Source organism: Megachile rotundata, chromosome 6, assembly GCF_050947335.1.
Source record: "Megachile rotundata isolate GNS110a chromosome 6, iyMegRotu1, whole genome shotgun sequence".
NCBI lineage: Eukaryota > Metazoa > Arthropoda > Insecta > Hymenoptera > Megachilidae > Megachile > Megachile rotundata.
In genome coordinates, this window is record NC_134988.1 from 17,042,614 (window position 1) to 17,064,952 (window position 22,339).

Here is a 22,339-nt window from a genome sequence, read left to right on the forward strand (position 1 = left end):
GAAAACGTTCGGTTATACGGTAAACAATACACACGGCGACATTAACGGACGTTCAAACAAACACATCCTGCTTTGCGTTCTTCTTGTTTGAGCTCTTTTGCCAACGAACAAACCCATACCGACGCAATCTTTCGTACGATCGTCAGTGATTTTTAATAATCCCGGTTCGAATCGTCGGATATCTTTGATGCGGAATTATCGAGAAGGAAACAAACAAGATCACTATAAATATCGGTATCGGTAGCAATACATCGTCAACGTTGGAATTCTGCCAATCGCAACAACGATTCGATTGTATAGTTACAATAAAATGTATTTCGGTAACAATTTCTTACCACAAAGTGCAACCGCGTTTAAACGCTGCATCAATGCATCTTTACACGCGATTTAAATTCTGGCAAACGTTCAGTTTCTCTCTGTAGCAGACAGATTTCGAAACACATAAACCTCTGTACAACTCTAACGCTGTAGATTAACACGTTCCGACGTGCAATCCTTCTATTTACTATTCTACGTCAGTTTGTTATTCGAGTTTCAGTCACCCATACTTCAAAGTGGAACCGAGCAAGAATCTGATCCTTAGATCGGAATGGAGGTGAACAAAGAAAGGGTAGATTAAAGAAGCGTCGTTAGTTTTTACAAGCTCCAAAACAGGGACAGTCTGATCGTAGAAGGACATTGGTAATTCGGCGCAAAAGTATAGAAAGTTCCATGAGAGTGGAAGGACGATAAAATTGCGCCACGTGTTACCGGTCACTTGATATTCATGCACGTTCGTCCGTAGCACGTCGAAGCTCAACTAACGGATACCCGGCAATCTAATAAAGATAAAAAATAACGTCGACTTGGACTCTCTTGGACGATTCTCGCGACCCTTACCGGTGGCGCGAGTTATATTGAAAAATATATATCTCCCCCTATGCTGACCCATCCGTAGCCTGCATATAAACTGCCCCCTTATGGAATCTGCGAGCAAGCGTCTACGAGGTATTAGAACGCTCCGAATGGCCATGCCACTCTGTCACGATCATTCCATCCGCCAGTTTTTCCCTTTAACTTTCCAACCCGAATGCTTCGTAATTCGGTGATGCATAGCTTAGTAATTCGGAGGGATTCATAGATTATTTGGAAGATTAGAATAAATAAAATAAATAATTCTGCAGGGTAAACGCGACGTTCCGAATTTAGTTATCGACACAATTAACAATTCGATCGGGGAATTTGCAAATTCGATTATATCGAATTCGAAGTGTCAATCACCGGTGATCTACATGGCAATTAAGGAGTTAATCCTACGATAAAACTGTCCAAACAGTATCGAGCATCTTCTGGAGTGTCTTCCGTGCTAGAGGATGTGCTCGAATGGAGATCTGGTTCTATGGGAATATCGATTAAAAATCCTTGAACAGCCATCGAGCGAGGGCAGGTAAAAAAGAGCATAAGTCCGAGAGGAAAAAAAAGCGAATAGGTAGGACGTATGTTGACACATCTGCTCTGGACTCGCGGCGTTTTTCTTTCAACTTCGTGAACCATAGCTTGGCTATTATTTATTTAATGCCTCTCGTTTCTGCGTTACACAACTATTTACATAGAGCGCGTTTGGTAGGGATGCGTCGTTGGACGAGGAAGAAGAAAGATGGCCATATGCGAGTCTTCAACGCCCACGTTTCTCGGACTCGTTCGCTAGCCCGCGCTCGCCAACTTGCTCGCATCGCTAGTGTACATAAGTGTGTACAAACGCGGAGAAACGCGGCCGATCTGTACAAACAATTCGACCCACATTGCCGAACTTGTACGCAACGTGGAAATTTCGGTCGATTCTCCGTATTAACAGTTTCTGCTTGTTTGCTCGCTGCCCTCTTACTCCCCTATGCCATTGTTCCCGCGCTTCGATATCTATTTCGAACTTGTTCGAATTTACCTGCCCTGAGAATCGTGTTGCTCCTGCGTTCGATCATTGGATATTAGCCGGATTTAATTTTATCCGAGCAATCGTTACATAAGAATCGTCGAATTAACATTTTACGTTTCCTCGTAAATGCGCGATAGGAATCCGTAATGCTTGCATAATAATTTTATGTTTCTATTTTTATTCGAAACGCGACCACGTGCGTGGGTTAACGATTTTCAAATTACAACACGGTCGTGGTCAAAAGTTAATTGCGCAGAAGACGCAAAGTAAAGAGCGATGATTCTTTGAGAACAGAAAACCTCGTCCTTTAGATAAATTCACGAGATTCTTTCGACGAGAACTCTTGTACATTGCACCGTTCATGATGGATGAAACTTTCTGGCGTTTAATATCCTCGCGAAATCCTATTCAACGCGTCGTCAATGCCGTGAATCTTCCCGTTAATGGCATCGCGATTGCTTCATCATATCCGAGCCATCGTCACCTACGTATCAGTATTTAATTATGCCTCGTGGAATCGGGCAAAGACACGTTTATTGCTTCGCGAGGGGAACCTCGCTATTCAAGAATTTATTAAAATTTAATGAATAACAATTTCGGATCGAACGAAGCGTCAATCGCGTCGATAACCTTTGGAGTATTTGCGGTACCTGTAAAGCAAACGTTTAATTATCGCCGATAAATATTTCCTGTCGTTGTAGCGATATTTGTAAACGAGTATCATTCGACATTTACAGATCTTCCTTAATGTACACGCCATAATTTACACGAAGAGCAATGCCAACCGTTAATGCGTTAAGACGCGGAATCCTTTTAGCTGGCCAAATTATTCGAAAGCACAATTTGGCAAAGGAGGAACGAACAGTTTCACGCGTCGCTGTAGACATTCGCGTTCGAGACGAAGGCGCGACGACGACAATCGATTCCCACCTCTAATCGCTTGGAAAATATATATGCGGGATTCGCGTTGTTTATTACTCGCCTCGGAATACTCGAATATCGTATTCGGGAGGAAGGAGCGAAGGCGAGATCCGTTCGACGGCAACCGGAGGAACGTTAGCCCTGTTGGAAAAAGGGGTTGCTACAAGCGGAATAATGTTTATAACGCCCTCGTTTCGCTGGAATTCGAAATTTGTTTCTTTATCGGCCATAATTTTCCGGAATCTACACTCGAATAGGACCCGTGTGCTGTGCACGTAAGAACAAGGGGGTGAGCGGTGTAGTTTCGGATACACACAACCCCCGTTGTATTGAAAAGTATCTCCCCATCGTATCGACAGCTCTCGACGACTCTAAAATTTTATTTGGCCCGCTTACGCGGGGAAAAATGTTTCTCGACGTGCGAGTTTTCTTCGCCGAGAGAGGAAACCCTTTCCACCCCCTAAAACTGTCTTCCGGTTCCAGATTTTTAAGACGATAACGTACCGCGTTTTACGCGAATCGCGGGAATCGTAGAAGCAAGGTGAAATCGTTATATCGACGCGATCGTTTCGTGGAAACTTCGACGCTCGACGCTCTGTTGACCAACGGTGCGATATTAACGGTGTAAAATAAAATAAAAGGAAACGTTCAAACACGATCGTCCAGAAATAGGGAGTAAATTGAAGGTTTTTATTTTCCCAAGCGACACACTGGACTGACTCTTATAAAACAAAGTTCAGCCGTGTTTACAGGGTGCGGCCAGTTAGCTTTGAACGGCATAGAACGAAATAGCCTGAATATCTCGCATTGCGCGACAGGGGTGTGTTCGTGATAATTTGTTCAGTCAGAGTACATCCATAGCTCATACGATGCATGTTCTTTAATTGGGACGTGTTTGCACGCGAGGACCAGTTTTTCACCGAACGACCGACTTCGGTCGGGGTTGAATTAACGCTTGTTAGAAATTCAAATTGAAATTAATCGATCTCGCCACTCCGTGCTAAATTGTCTATTAAACTACAATGTTCTCGCGCGATTTTCTTCGAAATCGGATCTGTAAATTACGAAAATGAACACGTCTGATTACAACTTTTTTTATTATTCGCGTCTCAACACCGTCACAAAGACTCGAAAGAGTTTCTTTATCGTCGAGAGGGTCCAAAGAAATCATCCCCTCTCGCGGCTGGAACTGCAACGTATAAACTTTTCATCGGGGGTGTTCGCGTCGAATGCAACCCCCATAAAAAGCAGCGGCTCGAGCAATGAATGATAAGACGTTAAGACGCTAGCCCGTTCGATCTCTCGTGGTCCGGGGGTGTATCGGGGGTCACGGAGGTCGCGTGAAATAAGCGACATACACGCGAACGCATTATGCGAAAAATATGGTAATAATATTGCCAGGGCCAAGCAAAACAGAGGACCTCTGCATATGAAATACGCGAGTTCGCTCCTGCAATCGTTTTCCACCCCCTTCGAGCAGCCCTTTTTCCTTGTCATTTTTACCACCATCTCGGTCGCTCGAAGGCGACACGGTAACAGCCGCGGTACCAGCAGCACCTTTTCTCGGTTTTTCACCCTCGAGCCGCGCCTTGCGCCATTCGCGTTTACTCCTTTTCTCTTTTTTAAAGCACCTCATCCGCCGCGATCTTAGAGCGCACCCCCGGATTCCGCTCTGGCATCGTCGACTGAATACAAATGCGGCTTTCGTGTACCGAGAAGAAGCCTGTTCTCTTCCTCTTGTTGCCTCGCGCTCCTCTCGCGCGCAATTCTCCTCGAATTAGCGGGTAAAAACAGGGAACCACCCCTTTCTTTCTCGACTTCCTTGCCGAAACGTGATTCACTTTAAGATATGAAAGTCAACGTTTTCGATGCGGGAAATCTTTCGGTTGTATATTTATAAAAAGAAAATACTGAATAAGAATATAGACATCTCACAAGATTTGGGACAATGGAGATGTCGAGTAAATGTCGATATTCCTTAAATATTAGATACGAAGAATCGTAAATAAATGGAACGAATAAATTAGCTGTCGAATGCATGGGCATCCTCCCGTCGTGGTCCGGACATTATCGTCGGACTAGAGTTAAAACGATTACTGCGTTTAATATTCATTTCGTTCGGTGTCTTGAATATTAATGTCGATATTAAAGAGAGGGAAGAAGAGGCGAGAGAACCAAGGCAGCCCGTGAAAATAGGAACGGGGTGACACGCTATATTAAATGAATGTAAACCAACAAGAACTTTTCCCGAGGAAACTTGAGATTTCTTTCGTATCTTGATAAGAACGCGCAACAGATCATTTCCAGTCTGGTCCACAAAGGATTTTTCTTGTCCCACGAAATCCCTGCTTAATCAGCGAAGCTTTATTTTCGCGATAAATCAAGCGGTCTGATCCATCAGTATCCGTCGTAACCTTTCATTAGTAAAACAGCCACTACCCTTTCATTTTGTTTAAAGTCGCCTTATACTTTTCCCGATATTTCTGCCGCCCTTGTTCGTGCTCCTAATTCCTGAGCTCCGGAACAACCTGGCATTTTTCTCACCCCTTTCGACGGTCCCCCACGGTCGGTGACGTACCCTCGCGTGGCGCATGAAAAATATCGAATAATTTTCCGAGTCGGAAAATCTGCTGTTGCCGGACTTAATTGTATCATCAAGAACTTCTCGTCTTCGAACGAGGAGGGACTTAAGTAATATCGTATAATTTTTAACCGCTCATCCGGCACTCCTTTGATAAAACGGCGATGGTGGATATTCTGCAAATTCGCGTTGCTATAACATTCTACATTCTACTTCTAGTGTCTTCGAGATTTGCATAAAGATTTCTCGGCGGTAATAAAGAATTTTACATGGTTCTTGTGTTTCACTTACTCCTCATCGAGTGTGAACTGATCGGTGGCTTACGAAAATAATTAATAAAATAAATCCTTGTAACGTTTCCGCGCATTTAATTGAGCAGGGACAATTTCACGAGACAAACGAAGAAAAACGAGCCACGAATTCGAAGTAAAGAACTGTAATGCGAAGGAGAGAGCAGGAAACGATTCGCGACGAGAAAGAAACCGGAGGGCAAAGAAACAAGATATCTCGAGCCGAGGGTGACGATCACCCTCGCGATACCCACTCGTGGAGCACCGGAAGTGAGCAGAGAAAGCGTAGGAATGCAAAAGCGACGAGAGGTGGTGGAAAAAAGCAAGCAGGGAGAGACACGACGAGCGGGCTACAGCGTGGCAGAGGCGGAGAACAGAGGTCCGACGACGTCGGCCTGACGGACTCTCTCTCGTTTGTGCAAACAAACCAAAATGGACTGCGAATAAATATGCGTCTACGAGCAAAAGCGAACGCCCGTATGCTTGGTCATGATCCGTCCATGTACGAAGGGGGGTGACCAAGAGGGTGAGAGAAGAGGGAGAGGGTAGAGTCGCGCAGTGCGAGGGGGCGGAGTACGTCGGGGATTTAGGGACCTTTAATGGAGCTCGTCTGGCCGCGACTAGCAGAAAAGGAATTCGCTACTTTCCATTATTCACTGCCTCCTTCCTTTCTTTTTCTCCTCTGACTCGCTTTCCGTTCTCTTTTTTTCGAAAAGACACCCCCCGACGATAGGGGTTGCTCCGAAAGGGCATCGATAGTTTCCCGTTACAAATCTGTATTGCCAAGCAACTTCTTTTTCTGGACGATCATCGACTGACGCAAAACCCAAGGAAAGTATCGAGGTTAAATTCGTGCGGAGGGAAAAATATTTAAAAATTAAATCTTGAGACACGAACGTATGTACCGCCTACGTCTATCGCGGGTAGATTATCGTGCATGAGAAAGAGGTATCGATCGTAAACGATAACAAGGCAGCGAAAATAAATGTAAGTTGAAGATGAGACGCGGGTCGTTGGAAAGTTGCACCCCCTCGTTTTTCGTTTCTCTGGCAAGAAAGCAACGAAAAGCAGCGGGTGGAGAGGAACGAAGAAAGGTCCTTTCATAATTCAACCAGCCACTAATTGATACTGAATTATTAACCGGAACGAAAGTAAAACACGAGCGTACCATGGCCGCCAACAGATTACTTGGCGATTGCCTAAGGATGCACCCAGACATCCACTTCCGGCACAATGGTGGCTCGAACGTTGCTCCAAGAAAACACCGTGTAGACATACCGTTTTCTCCTACAAACGACGCTGCTATTAATTGCTCTTCGTTTGTCGCTTCTCGGGATAATTGTTATGGATCGTTTACCCTCTTTACCCCCTATCTAAGAGTTGTTTGCTGGCCAAGAAGACCACGGCGTCCTTTTAGCGGCACGAGAAAGGGAAATAGTTCGATTTAAAATCGAGAGGCTGCGAAAACAGCGGCCCTCGTAATAATTTTTTTTCTGGCTCCCAACGAGCGGGACACGCGAGATGATTAATGGCGGAAAGAGGAAGAAGAAGCGAAAGCCGGGAGGAAAGAATAGCGCGATTACCCGAGTACAAACCTTTCCGGGCCGCTGATGCAGTGGAGAAAAGGAAAAGCTGACTAAGGCAAAACCGACCACCACGTTCTCCACCCTCCCTCCTCGTCGGCTGCTGCTCGCCTGTAAAGTCTCAAGGGTGGAAAAGAGCGGGAGAGGAGGCTGGTTACCACCAAGTGGATGTAATTTTTCCGTTGTTTGATTTTCATTAACGACCGGTGGCCCACAGGCTTGCAACGCTGCCCCCGACGGTGGAAGATGGGGTCAAGAAACAGGGAAATTATGGCCTCCGCCAAACAGATACATCCTTCGTTTCATTTTCTTCGACGAGCAAAGTCGGGGCGAAGGAGCAAACGGCTGGGGGTCTTGGGGAAGCTAATGGCGAAAAGTTGGACAGACGGGGAAGAAACAAAATATTTCGCGTTTTATCGATGCTTGTCATCGGGGAAAAGGCATTGGGGAACCAGGCCAGAGGATAATGAAATCGGACGCGCGTCGATCGAGTATCAAATTGAGCTATCGAAGACGGTCATTCGCGTTTTTCTTAGACACTGCTAAAACTTTATGAGTATTTAGAAAATTAGTCCCCTATATCTTTCTGTCATAGTATTCCTTCTTAGCAAGTGTATTTTATCAATTTACTCTTTGGTTAAACTTTGAGTTGTGAACATCATCCACACTTTTAAGGAAAGAATTTCAAGTTCCTCTTTAGAATATTTTGCGAAGCAGCAGGATTTGTGCACTCGATGGAAATGGAATCTTCGACAGAAGATTAGGAAAAAAGTCTTGATATTTTCTGTATCGTATCGCGACGGATAGAGCGGTGCAGGTTCGCCGGTGCGCATACAGTGAAAATCGCTGAACCGGTGGATGTAAGCAAACCCGCAGAATGCCGAAATTACTCTCTCCGATGCACCCTCTATCCCAGCTTCCTCTGTTATCCGTTCTCGTTCTCACCCTCCGTCGATCTCTCCCCAATTTTCCATCCCTCTTCTCTGTCCCCTTTCTCCTGCTCTTTCTCCGTGCCGTTCTCTGGACACCCCCGACCCACTGTATCTCGCCTACCCAGCTGCGACACTCCCAACCTCTATGCGTTAATTCTTGTACATACAGAGAGCGGATACCTACGGGAAAGGGTATACTTCTGGCAACGTTTACCTTGCATAATGCCGGTGATCTTTGTTTCCTCCTTCGTTCCGGTTTCCCGTGCTCATTCTTTCGTGGTTTCCATCTACCGGTCGCCTGCTTCTCGAAGTCTGATTTATAGCCGTGTTGTACACGATCCCTCTTAACGATACGCAAATTTGATTAAGGAAGCTTTAAACCCATTTGCGAATTTGGTAAACGATGCTCAGCACTCTATTCCTCATCCTACTTATTTATTCGTATAAACTACAGGTACTAATTGTAATGTGAAACATGTGTGTAAAATAGATTGCACGATGGGGAGCATCAAAGTATTAATCGAACAGGTAGCGGATCAGCCGCTACCATTTTAGGATGTAAACGATCGAGAATACCGTCATTCCCCAATTATAACAGGGAAAAACGAAAGAGAAAATTCGTCCAGACAGAACAGACGGTCTTCGTTTACACGAGATCGGTCAGTTGAATCGACACGCCCCGAGGATTGAAAACGATGCGCACGGAAGCTGAGATCGTGCGGGCATCAGCAGCGAGAGTCCTACTAATTGATACCCATGAAAGGCCGACTCTGTACATTGTCAATCGGTCGAGAGAGAGAGAGGAAGAGAGAAATAGATTGTCCAGGGGTGAACGGTAGGGGTGACTGGTCCCAACGAGGTAAAATGAACCTGCGAAACGAGAACGAGCGGGCAGGTAACAACATACCCGGCGAAAAGAGAAGAACGTCGCCGTCGATGGGAGTTTTTGAGAGGCTGACGAACCAATCACGGGACCATCTATAATGTACACAGCCCGTTAACGATGGAAGCCCAGAGACATTCCGTTCGCTTGGTTCTAGCCATTTTCCAAATATCCAGCTGGCTAGCGAGTCGTCCCAGGAAACCTACCACCCCCTACCAACCTGCTCACCCTTTTCTCTTTTCTATGGTCCTCTTCCTAGTCCGACGACTGGCTCGTCCGGCAGAACAGACGTTCCCGGAATCGTTAATTCCTCTCAATATTGCAGGATCCTTTTCGAACGCGATGTCAAGTCGCTGGGTCGTTTTAGATACAGTGCTCCTATTGTCTGCCACTCGATGCTCTCAACATTTCCACTGTTGATTTATTTTAATACCATATATTTTTATATAGCAACATTTCCTTTGATTAAGAACGTAAGGGAAATCTCCTGCCATTTGTCGTTAACTTTGGAAGAATTTAAGAGCCTCTAAATAGTATCGTCTATTTTCGGTGCAATGCAGAATTTCTTCGGGTAAAAGTAAAAGTAGAAGCTTGCAATTTTGGAGGAACCGAAAATGATCCTAATAGGATTTCAAAGAAAACTAGAACATAACCTATAAATGATCGTCGGAGATCGATTATAGTCGAAATAATTAATGGAAATTCACGAAATGCGACTCGGTTCCAGCAGCCACGAAAATGGAACATCGCCTGGGGGTACAAAATAAGGGGTTGGCAAGGTGTTACCCCCTCGACTTCTCTCGTTTCGTATTCACGTCGAGGGCCAATCAGAGACGCGTCTCTTTACACCCGCCTCCTGTTGACGTTTGTCATAATATTTTAATATTAAATCGCGTTACGGGCAGCCATGCGTTCGCATAATCAGACGTTGCTCCCTGGTCGACGTTTATATACGCGCGACTGTAAGTCTCTCCACGAGACCGGTCGCTCTCGCGTGAACAAGTCGGAGAGAACGAGATAAATAGAGAGAGGGACGAAGAATGCTACGCGAGAAGGAGGTACTCGTCACCCCTCGTCGTTCCATGTGAAATGTGGAATACAAATTACTCCGAAAAGTCCCCTTTCCCTGTCCGTTTCGTAGCACTCGTCGTACACTCGGCTGTCCCTATGAATTCGGGAATAATTCGGAATTAGGGAAACTACCGCGCCTCTTTCGACGCTGATGAACGACCGAAAGACGAGTCACGGTCTTGGTCCACTATCACCGGGTTACTTCTATATCGTTACATCATTACGGAGTTCAGGCACGTCTGTAAAATTCAACGCAGTCTTCGACGACTCTACAGATAAGAAAGTAGGGTTAACCCTTTTCAATCTACGTTTCCACGATCTACTGAAATTTCTAGAAACGAGCGGGTAATCGAATAAGCCTGGCTTCTAGGGTGAGAGATCGTAAAATTTCCAATTTCAAACGATGATTATTTATTTAGAGTTAATTGTTCGATTACACAGTTGATAACTTATTAAATGAAAAAACAAAACGACAGATATTTCGGTCTTAATAAAAAAATCAAGCAAAATATGTAGAATTTTTCTTTATTGTCCACAAATCATGTTGATCAACTGAAACTCCGTAACACCGGCGATGGAATTCGGGCAGCGTTCGACATATCTGTGTTACGATATTAAAAATCAATCGAACCCCATGCCATCGTTCAATCGAATCACGCAGAGAATCGAAACAGGAATTTTAATTAATACATACATAATAGAATATTCCTGCTGCTGCGTACAGAAGACTATATGGAAATATCGCCGCTAACAGATCTGAAAAGGGACGTTCAATATGGTATGCAAAGAAAAGCTAGAAGTTAAATCCGGTTCGGATTTGCCGAATAAACGGATCGACAGCGCAGATCACCGAATTTTTTTCCCCCCGGACAACTCTCTTTTTTGTATTTTTTTCCTGTTTCAAGTGTGACGCGGTTGTAGCCTCCTTCTCTCTCTCTTCCCGTGCGTACAGTTTGGTCAGCGCATATAAAACGACGCTGAACAAACATTCGCGACACCGTAGCGATACTTTTATCGGTTTCGAGAGAAGCAACACGGATTACCGATCGAATTTCACCGGTCCCAGGAACACCATTGGCCCCATCTCGGTCCAGCCACTTTCTCCTTCGCAGTTTTGTCGCGAAAACAAATTATCCTTCGGTGTTTTCGATGCTATTCTGGACACTTTCGATTCGGCGATGAGAATAAACAACGTTGCCACCCCGAGACAACTCGATGCCGATCCTCCGCGTCCAAATGGGGCTCGAAACATGCAGGTTTGAAACGAAATCCCGGCTGACTCATGGGAGACGCCGTGCCGCGACGTTTCGAACAGTTTCTCGACGAGTCAGATGAAGCGTAAAACGCGGGGATCCATCGAGCGGGTTCTCGAGCCGGCAAATCGAAAGTATAAAGACGGAAACCGAGGCGAACGAAAGCTCGTGTACACACGGCCGAACGCACAGTAGTTTCGGCCTGGTGGAAGGCTGAAATAAATCCAAACAGTAAACAGCTAGAAAGAGAGCGAGCGAGAGAGAGAAGCTGTCACGGGGCTCGGGTGGTTGGTGAAAATTCTAATATATAAAAGATATGAAGACCCGATGTGGCGAGACCAGACGAGACGAGAGGAGCACGTAGAACGGGGCTGAACTCGAAGGAGTCTTCGGGATTCAAATAAGTAGCGTTACCAGGACCCAGGGGGCGGGGAGGAAAGGGGTCGAAGGAATCTGAACAGCCAACAACAAGCGCGGCTCCCCGACCTTTATTTAACCTTTTCTTAAAAGAGTCTTAGGAGTCCCTCTTATCTGTAGTCGATGGCCCTTCAACGTCGGCTCTTATACTTTCATTCTTTCCGTACCCTTATATTTTTTTCCTTTGGCCCGGTCGTGTACACACGTCGAGCTTCATCGTCGTTACCCTCTGCCCCCTACCTGCACCCTTGGATACACCCCCGTTACGCGGTTCAACCACCCTCGACGTTCGTCCGCGATTTTCCAGCCCTTTCACCGCTGACACGACCGGGGCTTCATGGACGTTCAAGATTCTTCGTTTCTTCGTTACGAACGGAAAGTACAGGCTGAGCGCGGAGAGGGAGCAACAGAGACGGCTCGAACAGACGGACTCGGTATTAATTAGCGAATTAAAGGATCGCGATCTAGCCGGCACTGTGCGTCTGGCTAAAGTGGATTAAAACCTCCTGCCGATCGTTGCTTTCCATTAATTTCGCTGAGTAAACGCTTCTGTCGCTTGGTCGTATCTTTTTGGATCGCTTCTTATTGTTTTTTTCTTTCAAGGCGCTCGCTAGACCGTCGATCTCCTACGCCCAGTTTTTAACCCCTTCGTTAATTCGTAGTGTTCAATCAAATTCCTCTTATAATTACATTCACGTAACAGAGCTCACTGTTACTTTATTACAATTATTTTTTTGTACATAACAAACGGTATTTACCAAGGAAAAATTTCCTTTTTCATAGACACAAATGTATAAGTACGCTAGGTTTTCTTTGCAGCTGTATCGAACACTGCATTCAATCGATAATATTAATAATTGAAGTGCTTCGAAAGACGAACAGTTCAAACTCCGAAGAGTCGAACCTTTCCGAGACGATTCCCGCAGAAAGGAACCACTCCGGACTGTCTGTTCTGTTTTTCCACGAGGCGTTTTTTCCGTTCGCCTCGGTACGCTTCGAACTTCGGAGACGAAACGGCAGGCTCACCGGTGCTCCTGACTAAACACTGATAACGCTCGGCTACGGGACTTTCTTTGCATGCTATAAACATACGTAATCGTACACAAATAAGATTAGCATAGGACTCGCGAGCGCTCGATTCGCCAAGTGCCACGCGGGTTTTCCGGCTTGAGAAACAATCGCGATTTTCCACGAGCGAAACGAGACATCCGGGGAGAGTGGATGAAAGAGAGGACTAAGCTTGAAATTCGTTTTAAATTTATCTCTGACGAGCCTCCGCGGTTCGACGAAACTCGTGCGCACGTGGGGTCCAGGAAGGCCGACCTTCGACAGCGACGCGGTTTTTTCAAGATTCATCGTGCGTTGTCCGCTGCCGTTTCGTTTACCGTGTGGCACAGGAAATAACGATTCGAAACGAGCATTCTAAATAGCTGGTGGTCAGTCGTATTTGCGATTCGAAGAATTTAAAACAAATCCCGTTCAATTTAGCAAGCTGTTTGTACCCAACAAAACGATATTAACGTCGTAACTCCAAGTGATTTAATCGATAATATATCAGACTCCAAGAAGAAGATCAAGCGGAAAGATGGACGTCGCAAAGAGATTATTTGGAACGTCGACAGGTGATCCAGAAGAAAGAAAGTAAAAGTGTTCGATAGTTTCCAAAGTTGGTTCCATCGACGAGAGTTCGAAGAGGATAAGCCGAAAGGAAGCAGGATGAACCGGTTACACGGTGTTCCGCCTTTACGCTCCGCAATCTACTCGATGATAGAACTTAATAAAACAAATCCCGCTGCGTAAACAACGAAGTAAGAGAGAGTGGAGTCGACGTAATTCAGACAACAGCGAGTTTTCCTCGGTTTTCGTTGGTACAACCGAGATTCAGCCAGCAGCCACCGATCTCGGGCTCGAATACCATTAGATAAGATCAATATTGCTCAAAACACGCTGGAAGTTTAACGCGAGCACATTACACGGCATTTATATCATGAATATTCCGCCTCGGGGGCTTCTTCTTCCCTCTTTTCGTTCTCGTTTTCCTTCTTCGTCCCTCGCGCGTCTCCTTCGCCGGGTAACCCTCTTTGTTATCTCGCGTTTGACTTTGTACAAGCTCCGGTGTCGACAAAACAGAAACTCCTTTCTCCTCTTATTAAGTAGACGCTCGAGTTGCGCGGTTTCGAATCGATTTTGTCCTCGCGACCAAATTTCGTCATTTGCTTCGGTAAATTTTTAATCCCCGAAGGAATCTGTTAAGTAATAGTCGATCGATGATTCTCGATAGTCTGATGAATTTGTCAAGCTATCCTTGAGACAGCTCGCAACCGACTTTGATCGAGCTCTCGATCTTCATTTTCGTATTGCAGGCTACTTCGCTGTTTGCAGCCCTGAAGCAGCATCAACAACAACCTCGCGACAGTGTTTCCTCGTCGAGGGAGCGCGAGAATCGAGAACGAGATCGACTGTCGGTCCGTAACCGTGAAAACACCAGGAGCAACGAGTTAAGTGGCGGCGTAACGGAACAACAACAGCAGCAGCAACAACAGCAACAGCAGCAGCAGCAACAACAACAGCAACAGCAACAAGACCTCACGATCGAGTACCAGAGCAATGGAAAGCTCAGTCCCGCTGGGCTCGCAGTGACAACAGCACCCATGACCCAGCAAAAGCAACCTATCATCACGCAGCAATCGCAACAGCCCAGTTCCGGGGCACCAGGTCCCCAACCGAGCCCCCATCAAAGTCCACAAGCCCCGCAGAGGGCTTCTCCACCGAATCCTTCGCAAGGTCCTCCGCCCGGAGGACCGCCAGGGGCACCACCCTCTCAGAATCCCTCGCAGATGATGCTCAATCCGGCGAGCGGCATCCATCAGATGCAACAGTTGTTGCAACAGCATATACTCAGCCCTACGCAGCTGCAGTCCTTCATGCAGCAGCACACGCTATACCTGCAGCAACAACAGCAGCAACACCATCAGGTATTATCCCATTGGTACATTAACCTCTTCAGGGACAATTATTTTCAGAAACGATTACATTTTTCTCGAGTAATTATATTTGACTACAATAGTTGTAATTTTAGTAGCAAAATCCCTGATGTCGTTGAACCGTAAGAATAACATCGAACTCTGATTCGTTTCTTGCAGGATACCACCTCGGAGCATGCGTCAAATCAAGAACGATTCGGCTACTTTTCCTCCCTAAAGGACGTAAGTATTCCATTCTTCCGAATTTCATTGTGGTAACCACGGCGAGAATAGCAAAGACGGTAGAAGAATCTCGGGTTTCGTTGCTCATTCTTTCGGCTTTATTGTGCTCCGCTCTTCTTCGAGGTACATTAGCGAAGTTTGTCCTTTTTATCGAGCAAGCATTGCATCTTGGCATAGTTAAACATCTTTCGGATACTCGGCGAAGTAAACAGACCGCCTTTTATCACCCTCCGTCGACCATTTGATAATTTTAATTATAAAAAGCGTCTGTTTGATGGAGTACATTCTTCTTCTTCGTCTTCTTCTTCTGCTTCCTCTCTTTCTCGTCCTTTGGCGAACTTGTACAAACATTGAAGCATCCTTTCCGCGATAACAGGAACCGAAAGAGTCCTCGAGGCTACTGTTACGTTTCCTGTTCTCTCCATCCTCTGAAACTGTTTCAAACTATTTCATTACGTTCCACTATGAGATGATCAAATTCCATGCCATGCAACTTTTCCATTATCGAGAAATTTTCACGGAATAACACCGATTTTCAAAGCCTCTTAGAACTCGGGCATCCTACCCGCGTACCGGGAATTTCGATGCTCTGCAAACAGGACTCGGTAAAGTTTGAGGTAATTTACGATTATCGCGAATCCGAAATTATTCGCATCGAAAACGTTACATCCCTAGAATTAAAATATTTTCGTTCGTTTCTCTAAACAGCGCAAAGGATATTTTAGTGCAAATACGCGTTGAAACACGCGCTCGATGGAGGCATCAAATATTTATTTAGCGACATGGTCCGACCGTGTATTCTTCGCTCGACAAATTTAGACAGTCCATTCGAATCGATTATCGCTAACTCGCCCAAAAAGCGGTCCTAATTATCGAGAAACCGAGTCCTTAATCGTCGATGATCGCGATAAATTGTTTCCACGAGTTCGGTAGAAACAAACTCGTTAGCGTAACCGCGTTCTAGCTCGTTAATCGTGCGTTTTTTGCCGGCACTATAACTCGATAAAGGGTGTGTCTATCTTCGAGTTTGTTTTAAAATATCCTCGAGGCTTAGAGAAAAGGGGGATGGTCGCCCCGAGGACGAGCTAAGCAATTAAACATCGCCATCAGCCGTTGTGTCTCGTTGTTTGTCTTCGGGGTACCCATCAACTGCCCTCTGTTTTCTTCTTGTTTCTCCCCTGAAATTATCTGTGTCTGCGATTTATTCTGCGGCTCCAAGATGCAGCTCACCCCTCGTCTCTCCTGTTCTTCGATCCGTTCCGCAAGAATTTTCGTGCCTTTGTTTACAACGATCGATAAAATGTTCGCAGCACCAACATCAGTTCGCAGAGCTGGGTAGGAAGAAGCTGGAACAGGCGATACAGCAGTTGCAGGAGCAGTTGCAGCTGAACGTGATCCAGCAGTCTCATCTGTTGCAAACGGCCGACAAGAAGAAGGCGTCAGCGCCTCTTCAGCAATTGGCGCTTCAGCAGCAACGTTTGATCCAGCAACTTCAGATCACGCAGAGCCAGTATCTCCTTCAGCAAGGGCTGGGTCTTCAGGGACACAATCCTTCTTCGGGTACGATACACACGATTCTCCAATATTATTACATGCAAAGTGTTCGATCTCTAAATACGTAGTTGTATTTCAAAGCTCGCGTGACGGACAACGCGTAATTTCGGCGGTAAGGTTCGAGGTAACAACGCCCCTCTGACTTAAACAACAATCCAACAACCTATCTCCCGAGCCTCTGTTTCTCTCGTCTCGAGTAATTTACCCCTCCACTTTCTCATTTTCCACTTCACCCTGGGCGAAACTTTCCGCGTAGAAGTGTTTCGGTTGCGTCGGCTCTCGTCCCGGTGATGTTTTTCTTTCTGACGCGCGTACGCGGAGAAAAGAGGAAGGGTGGAATAATAGGGCAGGGGCCAGAAAAGCGACAGGGTCTCGTTGACGTACGCTTTCGGTCCTTTGGATTCGGAAATTCACGTGTGAAACAAACTTGCCCGTCGTTCTTCTTCCCTTCGGTCCTTCTTTTTTGTCGCACACTTTATCCTCTGTTTGATCTCTCTTTTTCTTTCGTTTATCATCCCTTCGTTGTTTGCATCCCCCTTCTTTGTACTTCTCGTGTTCAGTCCACTTTTTACCGGTAAATTAATCACGTACCTCCTCGTCGACGGTCAGTACGTAATTTAACGTTGTTGTCACACGGTGTAGCATTAAATTTACACAGCGATGTACAAAATCAACGAGCAGATGATTAACAACTACGAGCCTTAGGGAAACCTTTTAAACTACTTAACCGTTTAAAAGTCACGAAGCTTTGCTCCGGTAAAGGACTGCAGCTGCAAACGTACAACGTTATCAATTTACATGACTAAGCTAGACAGTTTCCTAACGAATGTTCGTCAGTTTTTAACGAAAGAAAAATATGTCAAACAGGTCTGCAACCTGGTGAAGGGCTACCGATGTGGAAATCGGAGACACTGGATGGCCCTGAATCCCATCAGAACTCGAACGTCCCAAAATCTGGGGCCGGACTGAACGGTAAACACTGAAATTCTCCCTGTCAGACCAAGTCGAGTTATCCCTCTGTATTTTCACGTTGTGTATTCCGTTCCCTTTTATTTTGCGAACGCGACGTTCGTTTCCGGACTATCGCAGGACTTCTGAATTCGACAGTGTCGAGTCGGCGATCGGAGATGAACGGAACCACTCCACTGGACGAGAAACCGTTGGACGTTTCCTCGAACGACAAGGCTCATCCCCTCTACGGTCATGGGGTCTGCAAGTGGCCAGGCTGTGAAGTTATTTGTGAAGACTATCAAGCATTCCTTAAGTAAGTCTCGAATATTTTAAACTGTGTACGGGAATCAACCACCGAGTCCAAAAAATTTTAAATACATATGGGACTTTGTATCATGGCAATTATCGGTATATTAGTCGAAGAACGATATTCGAATCAGGTTCGGAAGTGTCGCGTCTTCGAAAACTAGGTAAATCCATCGGGTGGACCTGCGGTTGGGGACGAGTGAAATAAGAGAAAGAGAAGAAACGGGAAGAATAAAGTCGACAATTTCGTAAGATGGAATGAGTTAGAAGGCATCACGGTTGGCGAGGGTAGCGTAGAAAAATCGCTGAAGTCAGCGTATCTCATTGACATCCGGCACCTTCTCCATCGGTTTCAAACCACCAGGGCAGACCCCCTTTCGCTCGGCAATCCCTAGTAATCACGCGGCTCGTCGCCGCAAACTCCCTCAAACAAGCCGTTACTTAAAAAAGGAGAGAGGAAGGGTGGGAGCGAGAGAGAAAAAAAGGAAAACGCTAATTACCTTTGTCTCATTAATATTCACGACATTCGACCGCATCGTTATGCCTCTCGGTCTAATCCCTCTCCCTTGTCCCCGTGCACCTCCGCCCACCTTCCTTCCGCTAGACCTTCCCGTATTCTTGGTCTTAACCAACCTTCTCCCTCCTTTTTGCTTTCTTCACCCTCTTCCACCCTGCACGATACAGCGCCGGCGACGAAGAAGGATTACGGAAATTCTTAAATACGGAATCTCGTTGGCACACCCTCTCCGCTTGAAACCCACCACCGTGTCGGAACTCGATTCTTTTGCTGTCCCGTAGCTGGGGTAAGATTCACCTTGGGGGTAGGAGGAGGCCCAGGGAGAACCGTTTTATTCTTTGTGATGCGGTGCAGCTTTGATTTCCTCGTAAACGACCCGACATTGTTCGCGACATAATTTCGTTAGTATCTTGGGATCAGAGGGATTCGGTGGATTGTTCCCGTGCCACTTTTTACGGATTGAACAGCAGCGATTCAAACGTTCGTTCCAGACATTTAAACACGGAACACACGTTGGATGACCGATCGACGGCGCAAGCCAGAGTTCAGATGCAAGTGGTCTCGCAGCTGGAGATTCAGTTGCAGAAGGAACGGGACCGGTTAACCGCCATGATGCACCATCTGCACATGGCGAAACAAATGGCTTCCCCCGAACCACCAAAGTCGTCCGAGTCATCGGTAAGTTTGCTCTTTATGACCCTCGATTATCGTACGATACATCTCGCAACAAAGTAGTACATATAGTACCTATGTTCTTAATGAAATGACTGATCCCTAGTAACCGTGATCGATAATACGATCGAAAGACGAGTGACTCGAAACTTTCACAATACTGTACGCGCATTACGTGCTGAACGTTCAAAGTGTAAATTGCTCTTGTTGCGCAAGTCGTTCGTGGAAAACAATATGTCGCCGTAAAACCGTGGTGCATTACCATGCGCGAAATATGGTGGACAATAATCGTAGGGTGACACACGTGGCGTGGTTTGTCGTTCAGCGAACATCGTCCAGGGCGGGAATCCGGAAAAACGATCCTAACGATCGTGTTCGCGATGTAAACTCTCCTGGCACGGTCAGAACGGAGAGTCGTAAAGTCGGATTTTCACGGCGTCGGGGAATTTTACGAGTCCCCGCTGTGGCTAACAACAACGCCAGTTTCAGTTTTAACGCGCCGCCGAGTAGACTCGCTAATTTATACATAAAGTTTGCATTAATAATTCATCGGGTCCTCGTTGATTTTATATCGCCTTAATTAAAACCTCTAACAAGTCCGACAGTCGGAGAATACCAATATCGCATTAGCCGTCCGGGCGACCGCGTGGCTCGTCCTCTCTGGCCGACTTAATTATTTTAACGCGAAAGGGAGGAGTCCTGTCGCGAAACTCGGATCAACTCTGATATCGAGAACGTTCCGATTAAATATATCCGTCGATGTTCGTTCGCGGTTTCCTCGTTAATTGAAACTTTACTAAACGTTTCGTGTAATTTAACATCGCGATTAAAAAACGGAATTCTCACCGCGATGGTCAACATATGTACGTTTCAAAATCGGCTGTTTGATATGCAACTTAAGAGAATTTGTTCGAACTTGAAACGGTACTCGCGAAACGTGCAAACAATCCTAAACATTGGACGGTACACGATAAAAAAAAAAACATGAGGAATTTCGCAAACTGGTCTGCGTAGTTTGCACAAGAAAAAGAAGGTCGACAGACTCGGTACCGTACAAGTAATGCCCGAAGGCGTTTCGCCCAAACATCGCGTCGCTCCTTTCAGACGGGCTCGAGTATACCAAAGTTAAATCTCTCCACCGCCCTGATGAGCCAACCACCTCCAAACTTCGGTGTCTCCCAAGTGTCTCCTGTCTCGATGTCCGCCCTGGTCTCGGCTGTGAGGTCGCCAGCAGGTAGCCAACAGCAACCATCCGGTGGAGCACCCATGCCACCCATTCCTAACATGTCGAACATGTCTGGACTGCCTCCGTTTTCGAACATGCCAGGCAGTATGCAGAGCATGGCAGGACCCGTTAGGCGACGTATCAGCGACAAATTATCGCTGGCAGGAGGTAAGCTTCTTTCCTTATCCACGTTTCTTCGAGATAGTCTGTCTTCCGTGCGATTATGTTACGTCGAAGATCGATCAGGAATATCGAGAATTACGTGTTTGACATTGTTGATGATTCTTCCGTTTTACCTGCACCAAGGATAATACGATTAGTAACGCGATTTTATTCTCACTCGAAACTTTTAAACTGTTTTATCAACGTTTTATGTGATTAGTCGAAGTAAGGGTGAAATGGTTAGTGTTGTGTCGTCTCGAGGAAGGTGAAACGAAAGACATGTGAATTTAGAAATTGAATACTATTCGTAGGACTGTATGACGAGGGCACTGTAAGGCGCAGAGTAGCCGTCGATAGATCTGGAATAGATATTAACGAAGGTAACGATTAATCAAAAATTCCGGTCGGGTGGACGCGCGATCCGTGAAATGCTATTTTCTTCGAAACGTTTATTTGCGACCAACTGTCGTTCTATGTTCGTATTCATAATTTCACCGGAGAACAGGTGAATTTATGCTTAGTTTTTCAAAAGAGCATTTCGCGGTTCGCCCACGTTGATTGCGCCCCGACTACAAGAAAATCCTGTAGCAAATGCTCTTTACGGTCCTCTCTTGATCTCGTGCCTTTTTTTCCTATCGTAAACTTTGCCACACGCACAGATTTATTCACGGTAGCAACAATGTCACGTGAGCTACAGTGTTCGACACCTTGTTGGCGACGAATTAAACAGGTGTAGAGAGCGGAGGAAGGTAGAAAAGAATACACAGTAGTAAAGAAAAGAGACGAACGAATTAAAACGAACGAAAGAATGATAAGAAAAATGATGAATTTGTTAAGAAAAATGATATACTACGCCAGTTCGAACCTCTTTCTTACCGATACTTCTGTTGTTTCCTCATTTCTTGTGCTGCCCGCCCTCCCCACCGTGTAGGGCTGCCCTACATGCTGGAGCGTGCTGGCCTTGACGTCCAACAAGGTACTGTCAACCTTCTTTCCACGCTCCTTTGGTGGCTTTAAGGATTTTCTTAAAGGGTGCACCCTTGCATGCTGAAATACTCTACTTCTTTCACCCTGCCTCCAGTTCCGTAGTATAGCGTTTCGGATACTTCCGTCATCGCTATGACGAGGGACGAACAAAACTGGAACAAAGTCCACGCTTCTGTCTTTCCCATTCGATCCCCTCTAAATCGCTTTTCGCTTAATCTTTCGTCTAGTTTTAAGGTTGTCCTCGATAATTTGTTTCCCGAGCATGCGATCCGCAAAGGCATACCCGTTTTCTATGAATTATTATACCGATCATCGCGAGTCATTTGTTCGATGGAAATCTAGTTTTTGTAACGCGGTTTCGGCGGGAAAAATCGATTACACGGAACTCGCAAATTGTTTTAAAATACATATTTGTTCTCCCGATAGTTTTTTTTCAACTTTCGTTTTTTCCGCGAAAGTGCTCCGCGAATCGAACCATCTCTAAATAAATGGGGCTTTATCGATCACACTCGCGGAATGTGTTGCTTGTTTGTTGTAAAAATCCCCGCAATCAACCCGAATCGTGCTAAGAGATGGTGCCGCAAATAATACAAAAAAGTATCCTTTCCTCTCGAATCTCTGTTCTTTGGGAAACAAACAAAACGTGATTTCTTGGCATTTCAGAAATTCAACGAAATAGGGAATTTTACAAGAACGCCGACATCAGACCGCCGTTCACGTATGCATCCTTAATCCGACAGGTGAGTGATCCATTCGATACGTAGACTGTACCTTTAGTATCCTGAATTATTCAAACGAGAATGAATTGTCCGATCAGAGCGTCACGTTTAATCGATATTTAATCTTAGAAGAACTAATCCCGGAAAACGAGCGAGGGTTTACCGATCATCGATCGTTGCGCGTAACAACGAATGCT

The 22,339-nt window shown here is 45.7% G+C and overlaps 1 protein-coding gene across 22 annotated transcripts in view; it reads left to right on the plus strand.

Annotated features, from left to right (window-relative positions):
• The window catches only part of FoxP (forkhead box transcription factor P), a 222,937-nt gene that overhangs the window by 186,655 nt on the left and 13,943 nt on the right, over positions 1 to 22,339 (plus strand). For 13 of the 22 annotated variants that reach the window (XM_076532612.1, XM_076532618.1, XM_076532617.1 and 10 more), the window contains 9 exons: positions 14,207 to 14,818; positions 14,987 to 15,049; positions 16,360 to 16,609; positions 17,471 to 17,575; positions 17,693 to 17,867; positions 18,869 to 19,055; positions 20,064 to 20,442; positions 20,748 to 20,816; positions 22,087 to 22,163. In XM_076532612.1, coding sequence (XP_076388727.1) covers positions 14,207 to 14,818; positions 14,987 to 15,049; positions 16,360 to 16,609; positions 17,471 to 17,575; positions 17,693 to 17,867; positions 18,869 to 19,055; positions 20,064 to 20,442; positions 20,748 to 20,816; positions 22,087 to 22,163 — 1,917 coding nt within the window. Of the gene's footprint in view, positions 1 to 14,206; positions 14,819 to 14,986; positions 15,050 to 16,359; positions 16,610 to 17,470; positions 17,576 to 17,692; positions 17,868 to 18,868; positions 19,056 to 20,063; positions 20,443 to 20,747; positions 20,817 to 21,367; positions 21,413 to 22,086; positions 22,164 to 22,339 lie in introns of all 22 variants that reach the window. The other 9 variants (XM_076532603.1, XM_076532606.1, XM_012287490.2 and 6 more) reach the window with 7 other exon arrangements.